The sequence below is a fragment of the Dermacentor albipictus genome, chromosome 3, assembly GCF_038994185.2.
Source record: "Dermacentor albipictus isolate Rhodes 1998 colony chromosome 3, USDA_Dalb.pri_finalv2, whole genome shotgun sequence".
Lineage (NCBI taxonomy): Eukaryota > Metazoa > Arthropoda > Arachnida > Ixodida > Ixodidae > Dermacentor > Dermacentor albipictus.
The window spans coordinates 125,080,373-125,095,716 of record NC_091823.1 but is presented as its reverse complement, the minus strand read 5'-3'; the positions used below and the strand labels follow the sequence as shown (position 1 = coordinate 125,095,716).

At 45.3% G+C, this 15,344-nt stretch overlaps 1 protein-coding gene across 1 annotated transcript in view; it reads right to left on the bottom strand.

Moving 5' to 3' along the window:
• Window positions 1-15,344, bottom strand: part of LOC135909443 (MAM and LDL-receptor class A domain-containing protein 1-like) — a 240,271-nt gene that overhangs the window by 161,135 nt on the left and 63,792 nt on the right. Inside the window, exons 11-18 of the mRNA XM_065441401.2 lie at window positions 12,788-12,904; window positions 12,097-12,220; window positions 11,452-11,589; window positions 9,492-9,772; window positions 8,415-8,523; window positions 7,133-7,249; window positions 6,380-6,519; window positions 460-570 (exon numbers count right to left, since the gene is read on the bottom strand). Of these exons, the coding sequence (XP_065297473.2) occupies window positions 460-570; window positions 6,380-6,519; window positions 7,133-7,249; window positions 8,415-8,523; window positions 9,492-9,772; window positions 11,452-11,589; window positions 12,097-12,220; window positions 12,788-12,904 (1,137 nt within the window). The remainder of the gene's footprint in view (window positions 1-459; window positions 571-6,379; window positions 6,520-7,132; window positions 7,250-8,414; window positions 8,524-9,491; window positions 9,773-11,451; window positions 11,590-12,096; window positions 12,221-12,787; window positions 12,905-15,344) is intronic.

Sequence of the window (15,344 nt, the reverse complement as noted above, 5' to 3'; positions counted from 1 at the left end):
TGGCGCGTTCATCGTCTTCTTCCACCGCTGGATGGCTCTATATTGAAAGCGGTCGTCTAATGGGAAGAAGGGACGGGCGGTCAGTTTTGTGGTTGGGTAACCATAGAAATGCTCGTGCATTTCAAACTCCCCTATGCAGTCTGCCTTGTGAACCGAGCCTAAAAATGGGTTCACACGAGTGAAACGATCGCTTATTCAGTCCTAAGACCAGCGCTTGGCTGACAAGATGTTAGGTGATACGCCTCCAGAAGATTGTCTGCGGCTTCATTCTGTGCACATGACTCGCGGGTGCTGAGCCACGACATGCTTGTCGCACATATTAATTCAGAGATTCGTCCAGTAGTGTAAATCCAGCTTCTCATGACAGGCCTGATTTGTCTATGGCTGGTATGCCGAATAAATAAAACAAGAAGTGTTGTCAATGCCCGAAGAAGACAGTTGGTAAGCCATAATGCTCACCTTGAATTTCTTTTCCTGTAGGATTTGTGACCGCGCTAGCATCCACTCGCTTCTCGTGTAGGGGGGCTGCTGCCAAACAACTTCACTCTTCCCGTTGACCACTACTTTGACCTGTATGCAATAATGAAGTGAGCCAAAAAATGAAAATATTTCATACCTACTTTAGCACTTGAGTCATAAATCACTTTTGTAAGAGTATCAGGAGAAACCAACAAACACTGACACCAAAGACAACATAGGGGAAGATACTTGTGCCTAATAAATGAAATAAAGAAATGATAAATTAAGGTCAATAAAAGTGGATGAAAAAATGATTTGCGCGTGCGACGCATCGCATCGCACGCGTTCGACGACGCATGCGCATCGCACGCGTAGTGCGAAGATATGGGATCGTTCTCCACCTGCGGCAAGTTGTATTTTCATCCACTTTCGTTGCCCTTAATTTATCGCTTCTTTATTTGGCTTCTCATCGTATGACTAATAACAATCGGGCCCGTCTGTTAACCCCCTTTCTTCTCGTTTTGTAAGAGTCCGTGAGACGGCTGAACAAAGCGCTGCAGCTTACCGCAATGGCGAATAATTGACAGTCGCGCAAAGGTAATAGAATCATGATAAACTAAGTACGGCTTGTAGTATTATGGGTGGTATAAAATGCCGATGCTTACTTAGTAAACACGCTTGGTGCCTCGGGCCAGTGCACAACGGTGGTTTGATGAGAACCAGCCATGGTAGGTAAGGTGGCTATGGCATTAGGCTGCTTAGCACTTGGTTGCGGATTTGACACCACAAATGGTGGCGGCTTTTCAATAGGATCGAAAGGCAAACAAAAAATCATCATCATCATCAGCAGCAGCCTGGCTACGCCCACTGCAGGGCGAAGGCCTCTCCCATACTTCTCCAAGTACCCTGTACTTACCCTGTACCCTGTACTTGGAGAAGTATGGGAGGAGTACTGCAGGGCGAAGGCCTCACCCATACTTCTCCAAGTACCCTGTTTATGTGCTAATTGTGGCCATGTTGTCCCTACAAACTTCTGAATCTCAACCATCCACCTTACATTCTGCCGCCCTTGCTGCGCTTCCCTTCCCTTCGAATCCAGTCCGTAAACCTTAATGACCATCGGTTATCTTCCCTCCTCATTACATGTCCTGCCCATGCCCATTTCTTTTTCTTGATTTCAACTAAGATGTCATTAACTCGCGTTTGTTCCCCTCAGCCAATCTGCTCTTTTCCTATCCCTTAACGTCACACCCATCCTTCTTCTTTCCATAGCTCATTGCGTCGTCCTCAATTTAAGTAGAACGCTTTCCGTAAGCCTCCAGGCTTCTGCCCGTACGTGAGTACTGGTGAGGCACAGCTGTTATACACTTTTCTATTGAGGATAATAGCAAACCTGCTGTTCATGATCTGAGAATGCTTGCCAAACGCACCCCAGCCCATTCTTATTCTTGTAATTATTTCGGTTTCATTATCTGAATTCGCTGTCATGACCTACCCTAGTCGCTTCCTTTCTCTTGGAATCCAGTCCATAGCCCTTAAGGACCATTCGTTATCTTCCCTCCTCATTACATTCCCTGCCCATGCCCGTTCCTTTATCTTGATTTCAACTAAAATGTCATTATTTATGTGCTTCTATTTAGGTACACGTTAAGCAACCTAAAGTGATAAAAAAAAACTGAGTCCCCAACTACAGTGCAACGCATGATCATATCGTAGTGTTGGCGCATAAACCTAATGTACAGGCTCGTCCACTCTTAGGGTGAACACGGCTCACCGTGGCCGCGCTCCGCGGGGCGCCAGTGCGTCCGGCGCGGCGGCGCATCGAAGCGAAGCGGCGCAGGCGCACACGGACCTTGGGGGAGGTGCCTCGCGTCGTCTGCTACAGCGCTGGAGCGCACCGCCGCTTGCTTAGCTGTACACTTCGCTAGAACCAGGTAACTGAGTGCCCGAGGCGGCATTGCAGGAAGGCGCACTTCACTAACTTTAGCATTTTTCATCTGGTTCCGTCTACAGCTTGTCAACAGCCTGCTTAATCAATATACATAAACAGAAGCAAGCTTCTCATCACATATGTCACTTAGCATGTTTTTCATATGTGATGAGGGTAAAAATACGGTCTTTTTTTTCGCGTTCTTAATTAGGCTGGGGCCTAGAGGCGACGCTTGATAGTCATGTCAGGGACGTCACCCAGCCTGAGGCTGTTCTTAATTTCTCGAATGGTGGAGGTCGGGTTTGCTGAAGCCGCCTCAACAATGGTCACTCTTTGCCGGGCTTTACGGGGAGCATCCGCAATTCTTCCATCCTTCTTGTAATAGCCTGGACGATTCTATTTACAGTTTTCAGTGGCCTTTTTGTCATCTCCGATATAACGCGTTGAGAATAGTTTTGTAGGCACACATCTACAATGCGTCGTCGTTCTTTTTCCAGTACCCGCGACATGGCTAGTTTCCAAAGCGCACCGGGGAAATGAAATTATCCTGCACGTTTACAGCGTTTTTATCGCCGAAGTGCCATGGCAACCAGCAACCGAACAAAATGCAATTCATCATGCAAGTCGACGGAAATGCGTTTAATAGAAACACCTCTGGTATCTTTCGATTTGGCGAGTCATGCCAGAAACTGTAACTCCTGAGTGGCCAGTCACCCAGTTGAGTAGTCGTTGGCTGCACCGCATCATCATATTAAGCTAGGATGGGGTAGCATGACCTACGCAAATAAAAGGGGGGGGGGGGGGCGCAGCGGTTGATCGGGCTGACAACCATGGTCAGTTAAAAAGTAGACTGGCCTTAACACAGCAATCTGGCTTGGTCCGGGCTTAGGGTTTACAAACGGCGAGTCCGTTTGCCGACCACCGGCATGCTGTGGGCAGACGACACCATGCCGGCCTCATGACCGTCGGTTTAAATGTCGTGGCCGCCTTCGTCCAACACACGGACCGGCCACTTCCCCGCGACGGCAACAGCATCGCTTGTCCGCGGCAAGGGTTCCTGTGCCGTATTCATATTTGGGTTTTACCCACTCAGCCCAGACCCCCCCGCCTACCCCCCCCCCAAAGAAAAAGAAATAAATTCCTCCTAATCTCCAAATTTATCCGATGCCCACCTCTATGGCGTAACTCCATGTGTCGCTTCGGGACGTATACCGCACAATTAGCAAATTATTATATGCAAGTGAGAATATGCATATGGCCTATTCTGAGGAAGTACTGAAATGAAATAGAAGCAAATAACGACTTAATTACCCGGCAAGACGTAATTTAAACTAGAAAACAGACATGTAGATTATAGATTTTACAATTTAATTACCTATTCGAAACGGACGTAAACAGCATTCGCATGCGGCGTGCATTGATTCTAAGGAGAAAAAAAACATCAAAAAAAGAAACGTCGGCGCCATATGTTTTACTTCACCTAATCAATGTAATCAAATAATTGACCGACGATTCCTCAAAATGAGAATGCGACATCTCGCATCAGGTAGCCGTCAACGGACCGGCACCGCTTCGGTGATTTTACACAAGCTGTGACAGCAAAAATGAATTTAGTTTTTTTTAAAGGATGCAGAAAGATGAAAAGGGGGAGTAAAATCGCCGCCAAATCAGTTGCTATGCCGGGGAGAGCACTTTCCTACATCGCGTACAGCGCTCCATGCTCTCCTACCAGCGACATTAGCGCGTCAATAAGAGAGTGCGAAGCAGCGGATATCACTTCTTAGTTGTTGTCGAAGTAATAGTATTGCCCCCTTTAATGGTAAAATCCATGGCAAACATGATGATGCGTGATTGAACAATCGCTCTCTAACTTTCTGCGAAATTTATAGCGGGTTTCGGTCGTTTTCTTAAGTCAATTAAGCACATTCGTTCTAGCATCAAGACATGCGCGAAACGGCGCGCTAGGCTCATCCCATGATGACTCCAACCAAGAGCGCGCCTAATAGGTTTCTCGGTATGCACGACACCAAGTGCTGTGAGAGTAAAATAAGAGTGTCCCAGCCTAATAAAGAGCGCGAAAAAATGATTATTAATTTTTATCCTCATCACATATAAAAAACATGCTAAGTGACATATGTGATGAGAATCTTGCTTCTGTTTATGTATATTGATTAAGCAGGCTGTTCACAAGCTGTAGACGGCACCAGCTGGAAAATGCTAAAGTTAGTGAAGTGCGCCTTCCTGCAATGCCGCCTCGGGCACTCAGTCACCTGGGTCTAGCGAAGTGTACAGCAAAGCAAGATGCGGCGCGCTCCAGCGCTGTAGCAGACGACGCGAAGCACCTCCCCTGGGTCCGTGTGCGCCTGCGCCGCTTCGCTTCGATGCGCCGCCGCGCCGGACGCACTGGCGCCCCGCGGAGCGCGGCGACGGTGAGCCGTGTTCACCCTAAGAGTGGACGAGCCTGTACCTTATCTTTTTTTAACTTGATCAGGAGCGCCGCCAGCAAGGAGTGCGCATGCTCTTCCGGGAGCGAAGGTTTCGTTCACCACTTCACTCCGTTTCATTCCCTTCACCATTTAACATTCCCTTACGTGAACAAAACACGAGACATCCAATACCGGGTGAGAGGGAAGACAGCGCGCATCACTGCAGCAGTGCTCCCGCTTAAACTGCTCGGCCTTTTTCTCACCCTCACATGACTGCCGTAGCAAGTGGATCACATCACGTGTCCTAAAACATTCGAAACGAGGCAGAGCGGGCTCGGTGAGCTTCGCAGAGTAAACCAGGGAAATAGCTAGGCTTCTTTATTGAAATGACCCGATCATTTGCGTTAGCTGCTCATAAAAGTAATTATTAATCTGCACATTTCATATCTTCACGGAAAATTAGTTAAGTGCCCTGTTTTTGTTGTTTATTATTTAATTTCTTGCCTTCTTTCTGCCTGATTCTCCTATCCCCTATTGTACTATGTACATTGGTATTTTATGCTTCCAATAAGCAAGCTTTGGTAATTTCTGCCTCCGAGTCTTTCTTTATTCGTGCTCCAATAACATGAATATTGCCAAGGTAGCACAGCTGTCCCCACTTGTGCAATGCATATATAAACAGTTGTTCGGAACTAATGAGCCCATTCCTGCACGTTATCCGCACAACGCCGAGGCGGCACAGTCATGCCAAGTCCTTTTGATGTTGTCGCGGGCATTGTGAAAACGTTTCTGTTGATCGCTTCTCAACACTTTGCCTGCCACGTTCTGGCTTCTTGCACATTGTGGGGTTTGTGTGCATTTTATATAAAAAAGCAGTCTTTGTGAACGTCTTTTCCGAACTGAAAAATTGTCGTAGCGGTCGCTAGTTCAGAAGTGTTTGTGCGGATAACACCTGACATGATGGAAAGTACAGAGAAATGTGAGGAAAACACAGGAAGACATGAGCTCTCGCAAGAAGTGGCCTGCTTCGCCCAGCCGCCGCAGCCGGAGTAGAAGAAAAGCACACTAACCTGCCACCCCCACCCCCCCTCCTACCTAGCACACATCTAATCACTCGCTCGCTTGCGCGCCTGGGAAGAGGGCGCTCACCATCTCCTCGATGTTGTCGTACTTTTACTTTATACAGAACATCAAGGCGATGCCGATGGTGGAAATTCGCCTGGAAGGTCCATATAATTGCTATTGCAATAAGAGGAGGGCGAGAGGACAGAGCACTACTCGGTTTTCGTTCTATACTTATATATATATATATATATATATATATATATATATATATATATATATATATATATATATATATATATATATTTCTCTTGCTGAATTACTTTTTCATGCCGCTTTTGCATAGTAGTTCTGTTTCATCTTCTGCCCCACTTTCAAAAGCTCAGAAAACGCCAGCGTTGCGATTAGCGTGCAATTTGTTTTACTTCTTTTTCATAACGATCCTGACCCACTCACGCTAAGAATAAATTAAGTCTTAGATTCTTGGCATCTGCCACCTCACCTGTAAGCGAGCGGCGTTCTTTCCGGCCGGCAAATACCAAAACTCGATGCACTGAGGCTCCTTCTGTCCTGGCCATTCTGGACTGGTGACAGTGGCGCCAGCGGGCGACGCCATGCGCTTCGTCGCAGTGAGGACGAAGACTGCGAAAAACCAAACGGCCGGCTTCGCTGAAGGAATTTCAAACGTAATGGCTGATGTGCCTCCTTTCGCTTCTCTATTCCCCAGTGCGTAAATTCGTTCTCGTTACATTAAAACAGCTGTTGTGCAGGCCACACTTGACGCATCACCGAAAGGAGGACTTAGTATTGGGTTTAAGTTTATATCTCGCTACACACGCGGTATTCATCGAGTGATAAGTTTTGATTGTGCCGGTTGTGATGTACACATTTCTCACGACAGGCGTTTTAATTTTAATATACTCACGAGTACCTTCAAAAAATCGTCGTCACTGTGTTTTATGTCTCCTTTATAGGAAAAAGGCCACCCCCAGCGATCACTAATTGATCTGGCTCCTTTCAGCTGACTACGTGCTATACATGCAAAGTGCCCTATCCCATAACACCACCTAATCATTTACCTTCTGCTGCTGCGTATTCGTGGCACTCGTTCTATTATTCTATATAGACTACTGGTTTCGTGTTCCGCTAGAGTAAAAGAATTGGTGCAGGTGACGTGGGAGCGCCTGTGCATTTGAAACAACTCTGCTCTTTGTTTTTACGTGTTAAAAAGAATAAAATGAGGAGATTGACGTACCGGAGTTGACAGGTCCCGAAATCGGGTCCAATGCAATATATGCGCTTGATTTTTGTTGCCGCCACCATCCACTGTCCCCCACCCAGTCACAAGTGTCAAACTCAAAATCGCAGTAGCCTGCAACAGTACAATCAGTGGTCGTTGGTGAACTATGATACGTATTCGGCTGCAAAGACAAAACGGTAATAAGGATACAGTGCTCATATCATTTCACATTAGCCGACAATGATGTCAGGAAACTGCATAAAGGTTGGCGTAAAAATAAGATCATTCTTTTTGCTTGACGTAAACTAACAATGCAGCTACCATTTCAGCGAGAGTATAAACAGGGAAATCATGCTGCGGATTCCTTGTGAACAAAGCACCAAAGGAGAAGGGAACAGAAAGACGGATCCGTATATAACTAGAACCGTTGTTTACCTTCCAATCTATCCGTGTGTTCGTCCCTTGGCTGTATGGACACAAGCAGTTTCCCGCTTTCTTGTTGTCTTTAGCATAGTTTTCATCGCGCATGAAATTCTGAATGCATCGGCTCTCGTGCGATCCCCAAAGGCAAGCAGCATGGAGTTAATTCGGAACTTTAGAAGAGAATGCGATTGAGAAAGGGAGCACAGATGATCCCCGTTCTGCTGCAGGGTGCTACAGTTGTACGGCTAAAGTAGGACACTTACGACGTCCGAGACGGCTGTTTCCCCAACCGCCAAATACGCGCGCAGACATGCACGTAGCGACACACACAGACTATAGATCTTGTGCGAAGTAGTATGAAGTATCAAGCTGGTTCAATGCCACAGAAAGGTCGCAGGTTAATTGTAAGCTACGTTTATGAACTGAACTTAAAATGTATTGCAGAATAATCTCATATTGTGATCTGTGAGAATGCGATATCATTTTATTGTTTCGGTTTCGGTTGTTTCAACGACATCTCATATTTTGCAACGGTACACTGAGCGCAACCTGTTAACACTACTTTGCAGGCTAGGAGAGTAGGCCTGCTACTAAATTGCTTTTGCGTGCATTGCACATCGATTGCGAAGTAGTGGTAGCGAACCCATGTCGCCGTCATGGGATTATTAGTTCGAACCAATCTAATCACTGTGACTGTATTGTTGTCTTACCTTTAGTTCGTGCGGCTTTGAGGCCGGTTAGACAGATTTATCGCTTTTAAGAAAACATTACGCTTACACGCAGGCACGCCACCACACCATTATTCTGTACAACATTTCAGTCACGCAAGAGCAAGTCCTGAGAACAACCACCAGCAAAGGAAAACGACACTTACCCCGCCCGTCCGTAAGCACGTCGCATTTTCCAGAGGTAAAATTCATAGGTCCCAGAGCCAGCCCATTTTCTCTGTTCATTGACTTTTCGCTCGATACGACGAAGACAAGCTGCGTCATGGTAAAAAAAAAATATATATGTATAAGGAACGGCAACGTCAGAGTCCATCGTGCTTGCGGCGCTTGATTCTCTGCTTGCAAAGTTAATACATGCACTGGAAAAGTTGAATCCATCCTGTCACTTTCTAGAGCGCTAATCTCTAACGAGGACGTTCCCCGAAGCGCAAGGCTTTCTTGCAGCGAACTTCATAAGGAGAATAGCATTACACTATAGTTTGTGGGAAGTGTCAGCACAGAGAAGACGCTGGCCAGTACCGAATGCACCACTAAGGCTGCCTGTGGCAGCTCTTGAGCAGAACCTATAGAGCACTTAAAAACGTTTCCTTCTTTTAAGGTGCAAAGATGTGGAGATTTGGTGCGGACTCTGACAGGTTGTTCTGCTTTTTGTGGCTCCGAATTGAGCTGTTTTTTCTTAATCTTCGTTCATTTCGTGTACTTACAAAGTAAAGGTCGGTGTTATCACTAATGCCTCTTTTTATGGCGTACCTAGAACTTTTCTCGAAAGCTTATTGCATTGGCACAGAAATTTTCAATTTAATCTTTTTACGGTTGATTGCGTGACAGATGCTATTTCCGAATAGGATATATTAATTTGGGTCAACACAAAAGAAAGTTCAAATATGGAGGGTGCTTTACCGATAAAGAAGACCATGCCTATTACAGTGAAAATGAAACACATGCGCGGTAATGTGTACTGTCAGATGGAAAGTGCCGTTACAGTCTCTCTTGGTGGTATATTGGAAAAAAAGGGAGCCGCAATCAAAAATATTTGTAAACGTGACAAGTCGTCGCCCCTATAATAGGGTAGTTGTTGTCAGGGGAGCTATTGTCGCTTAACTGCCTTTCGGCACTGTCTTCGCTATTGTTAAAGGCGTAAGATGGTCAAATCACAGTGCGGCCGGGATTTCAAATGCAAACATGAGCGTTGTCACTGAATTTGTGACCCGAGCACGGCTTACCTTGTTGTGGATGCTGTCGAGGCTCACCGTCCTGCGCACGTTGTACCAAATATCTGCTGTGGTGCGGCCCCGCTGGAACAACAGCGGCGAAGTGGTGCGCACCCCGCTCGAGGCTGGCGACTTGACGACCTTCAGCCTCAGCACGGCGCCCCGTCCACCGAACATGTGGTACCAGACCGAGAAACACGCTACTTCCGACTGGGGTCCCACCACAGTGGAGTAAAGCTCCACTGATCCCTGGTTGCTGTTCAAATTTGTTCCTTCCAGGTATGCGATGTTGCCTGCGTCGAAACAAGAAGCGTTTTCGAGAAATCAAATGCTTCTTATAGTCGGATCAGCTTAAGTCAACCATGACGCTCCGCCCATCCCTCATAACCGCTATCCACTGTTCTTCTGCGAGGCTGCAAATAAATAGTACTTCGAACTTTCCCCGTTACCTAAATTAGGCGGTAACCAGAAGAATGAACTTATTTGAAGGGTGCGAACAGTTACAGCAGATACAACAAAGAAAGCCAAATTTGAATTCCCCCTGACTTGTACCTCAAAGCCACACACACACAAAAAAAAAAACCTACATGGATTTCTCAGCATGAAAGCTTCGTGCATGGAGAAAAATTCATCCTTGTCACTGAATCAAAGCCTGTATTAACGCCTTTGTGAGGTGGTCGCTCCAACATATGAGGTAACCAGCAAGCTGTCACATTGCAGCGTAAGACGGAATTGATCGTCAATTTGAAGCAATGGGACACTGTATACCAAATGAAATTAAATGGAATCATTTTAAAGGAATTATTTATTTGACATTGTGCATACATATGCCAGTAGCGCCAACAAAAAAGAAACAGAAAAAGAAGGGCTTCACCGGACCTGCACCCCGTACCACGTATGCGTATACAGTCAGGAGAAGAAAAAAAGATGCGCATAGAAAGCACGCCTCCGCACAATTAGGCGAAGCTCGTAACATGCCCTCTTCCGCAGTTTAACGATTGTTTCAGCCTATGTAAGCGTTTATTACTCGGTTAAACTAAGGATCCATTGAGAGTTTCTTTCAAATGCAAGTAATGTACACACAGATTTGTATTTTTATTCTTTTTTTTCTGGAGAGCATAGGAGGGGGTTATATAGTGACCCATGTGAACCTAGGGGGCAGCTTGATGGCCGGTCTTTTTTGATTGCACGGTGGTTTGACAGTACTGGGTGCCGTGTTGGCTAGGCTCGAGACAAGGTACTAGGAGCAGATACTGGTCCTTTGGTCTGGTATATTGCAGAGTCATTATTGGTCCTCGTTTTTATTAAGATGAGACTGTGATTTAAGATTAGGGAATTGGCAATCGGCGGGAGAGACCTTCAGCCAGCAGACGGCATAAGTAGGCTGACAATGATGGTAAAGATTGTAACAATGATGATGATTTAAAATTTGAACATCCTTCGGTGTACCTATAGTTATTTGCTTGAAGATGTGTAGCTCAACTGTATTCTGATGTTTTGTCTTCCCAGTGGAGTGCAAACAATTCGAAATAAGAAAATTGTTGCAGCAAACGTTTTCGCCTTTGAAGATGTCTACAAGGCCTTTAAAATTTACTTTTCATTTCCTTTATGTGGGCACGCCTGTTTTCAAGCCATGGCTTCTGATGTTATTTATTTTACGTGTTTTAGCAACATTGGACGCTTCATAAAACTGACACTTTGTATACAGTAGCACGATCCCATTTTGCAGTGTTATTTACGCACACTACCAGGAACGCAATGAAAACGCTCTAATTGAAAGACGCGGATAAGAGAGCGGGCATCGCATACACTAATGAATGCACTGCCCAGTGATTTCTTTCCTTATATTAAAGGTTCCGTTCACCCTGGCGCATACTCTGTGGTAGTGGAATGAAATGCAATAAAGCGTATGATCATGGAAGATCGGTTTCTGGGCGCATTCTCAGTGCTATATTGCATACAGGTGTTCTACCTTTAGGATTTTCCGGAGCTGACGTAGGTGCCAGGCTGGAATAAGGGTGGAGCCCGAAATGCCATGTTTTCAACAAGGCAGCTGTCGAAGACCAATGGCAGAAGTTCCATCCCGCCAAAGAGCAGCTCAGCAGGTGCGCTGCATTTCAAGGAGTTGCTTTTGTGATTGGCTATTCACCAAACAAGTTAGGTAGTCATTTAGGGTTAGCATACACTGTTTACAAGTAAAAGTATTTTGGAGGCATTATCTTAAAGTCCAACGATGTTGAAGTCGCACTAGTTAGCCAAGTGCAACATCAACTCCTAACGTGACGAAAACATTCGTTGTCGCATTAAGAGTCACAGATGCATTTCAGGCCCTCGTGAACTAGTTAAGGTAAGGATTTGGCCAGCAAAAATAATTATGTGGCAGCGTGTGCCAGCTCTACGCTCTTTTAATTTCACAGCATCGTTTGTCACAATTGTTTCTTAGTGCTTGCGTAGCTGGGCTTAGAATGCCTTACGGTTTTGTTAGGCATAACATATTCATTTTTTTATGATATACGTGAAGCGTAATTTTTTTATTTTTAGGAGTGCAGCCTATAGGGATAAACTTTTACTTTGCACGATACTTCCGTACTGCATGCACTCAACGTAGGACACTCACTTGCAGGCAAGGCTTCACCATCTTGGGGTAGCGTTTCACAGCGGTCATGGTGCACGATAGAAATATCGTCGAGCGCGATGTAGCCTGGCTTCGAGGCCGCGCTGGCAGTACCCACAAAGAGGACCTTGGGGATAACGCAAAGAAGCGTTAGAGAACAACTTTTTTTTTCGATTCCGTGCTGTCATCAAGGGAAGCAGCACATTATGACACCATAGTGACTATATTTGTTCTTGTATAAAATCGGTATAGGTTTTTTTTCTTCGCCTCACAGTGGCATAGGATTGACCATATTAATTAAGCAAAAGAATTATATAGTGATAGAAAAAAAATTACACGTGTTGCTAGCTTCTAGCACTAAGAGCGAAAATTCTATCAACCAGGTACCGCCGTAGCCTGCGGCTGCAATGAAGCCCGGGACAGTACGGGCAGATGCGTAAATTATTATAATTTTGGTAGGATAAGTTTGTGAAAGAGAAATGATGCTTTTATTGCAGTTTCGAGTGTCAGATAATAAAGTAGCATAACATGTTCAATTTTATTAACAATTTTCCATAATTTTCTACTGAAGCGGATATATAGTATTTGTCGTTGGAGCAAACAAACGTCCATAAACAGCGGCGTAAATGCGGCGACTCTTGATCGAGGTGCCACTTTCAGCTTGGGGACACTTTCTTGTCTTAAAGGTTCTCACCCTTCGGTTATGGGGCACAGCGATGCGACCTTGCTGCCATGCCAGTGACCTTCCGCCTTTCTGTGCCCACAGGGGAACGCCCTTTTCAGAATCGCCGGACGTGTCTCTAGCTTGCACCTGTAGGATGAAGGGAGACACAGAGTATACAACTATAAGCGCTTCCTCCTATATTATGCAGCTGGCCTTTCGGTCTCATACTTTTCTTTATTATTGGCTGTCCCACGTAGTGCAAATCCTCGCCTATTAGAATGCGTGAAGATGGAATTGATTACTGCGCGACAGATTGCTATGCACAATTAGCTTATACGATAGTGCACTTAAATTCATAATTAATCACTTTAAAGCACATGATGCACCATCTGACTAGTTGTTTGGTTTTTCAGCAATGACCAAATTGTGTAGATTTATTACAAACGTTCCCATTGATTAGTTTAGAAACGTCTATCCCTGAGACCGCGCGACGAAATTACTTGGCGTCCCAATTTCGTTCTGCCCAATGCGCGAGACACTTATAGTACGGCGAAATAACATCAATGGCTAGCATCAACCCATTTAACTTCCACACACAGTCACAAAAAAAAGAAACGTTCACCACAGAGCCAGTTACCTTAATGTTACTTCATAAAATTTATGTATTTATCTAATTATGCGCGTTATTTGCTGTACACTTGATTTAGATCGTCTATTGCGGCTTGGTGGCTAGTGTATTGCGCTTCTGAGCACTACGACTTGGGTTGGATTCCGATCTACGGTGACAGCATTCAAGGTAAACAAAGAACACTTGTTTATCTTGATTTGGGTGCACAATAAGTAACTCTGGGCGGGCCAAGTTACTCTGGACGCCCCAACAAGTACATCTATCTACATCCGTGACTTTCCTTGAGTAAATAAACGCCATTATCTAAATCAACGTAGTTTTAAATTTCTTGGGGGCATCTTCTTGTCAGCCTGCGAACAACTATATCTGAAATGTGCCATAAAGCTTGTGTTAAAAAATAAGCTTCTTAATCGGTGACCGTAAGCAATACTGCTGACTTCCTTTATGCAATTATATTGACTTCCTGAATGTCCAAAACGAGCCGGATATTCTTTGTTAGAGTTTCGTCCTAGCATATAACTTTCTAAATGATGTCGATTAAAAAAAGTGCTGTGTGCGCACAAGTATGCTACGTCACCTTCAAATGTATTGTCGCATAGCGCGGTTGGAGCCCTTCCCACAGCGACGCCATCGGCTTCCTTTAAAGCTGTTACTGACATTCATTAGATTGGGAAATTGGTTGCGGTAACAAGTGGGCGCCTTCATACAAATTCTCCAGCGAGTAAAGCATTATAAACGAAATGAGGCTAGGACAAGGAGAAAAAAAGGCACTTTTAGGCTCTTAAAGCCTAATATAGGCAAGAACATTGAAATTGGCCATTACAGGCACAATAAAAGTGCCACTAAAATGTTTATAGGCCCATAGTCCGTGGTTGTAAGTGAAATAGGTACAATATGGAGGTGAGAAAAAGAAAGAAAAGGCCTTTTGCCTGAAGATTATATCTCGTTACCATTATCCCATTCTCGAACTAAGACTGCAAAAATAATAGGTCTTAATTTATCATAAGGAGAGGGTGGGATAGCATACAAAGTGCCTGAAAACAAATGTCATGCGCAACGCTTGTGTCACGTCAAATCGCAGCATTTCATCCAGTCCATCCATCACCCGTGTTCCTCAAGGGCAGTTTCGCTAACTGGTAGTGTTCAGAGAGCTTGTCTTAGGCATCTATCGCCATTAGCTTTTATAAAATTCACTTCCACAACCTCTCAGAAAATGGTATGTCCGTGTCGAAGCAAAGCGCCCTGGCTCTTGATCTCAGGGTTTCAGCTCGAACGAGAGCCCATTACGTGTTTATCTTCGAGTACACGAGAGATCTAGGACGACCCGACTCTCGCTGGATCGTCCTTTCGAAGTTTCGGAGATTGCGCACGCTCTTCATGAACTAAACGGACGCTCGGCCCCCGGCCCAGACGGACTAACAAGCAACCTACTCAGAAATCTAGATGACAAAGCCATAAAAATGATTACTAGCAAAATTAACGAGGTATGGGCTGAAGGACGGGTGCAGGAAGAATGGCGAACTGCCAATGGCGAACTGCCAACCCGGAAAACCGCTTCATGCAGAGAATCTGAGACCCATCTCCCTTACGTCGTGCCTCGGGAAGGTCGCAGAACATGCCATCTACAACAGAATTGGAGAGCACATTGAAGAAAACGGCCTATTCCGCCACAATCTCATAGGCTTCAGAAAATCACTACCCACACAAAACGCCATGCTACTCATCAGGAACGCCATCATAGGCAACAAATCCAGGGATATAAAAGGCATCCTGGTGCTCGACCTAACCAAGGCCTTCGACACGGTCAGGCACGAGCACATCCTCAACGAAATCTCCACTTTAGATCTCGGAGTACATTTCCACAATTCTGTAAGATCGTTTTTGGATAATCGAACAGCCACCATAAACGCCGCACGGATCAGACGCAGAAAGCACTTGCTAGGTGACATCGGTACCCCG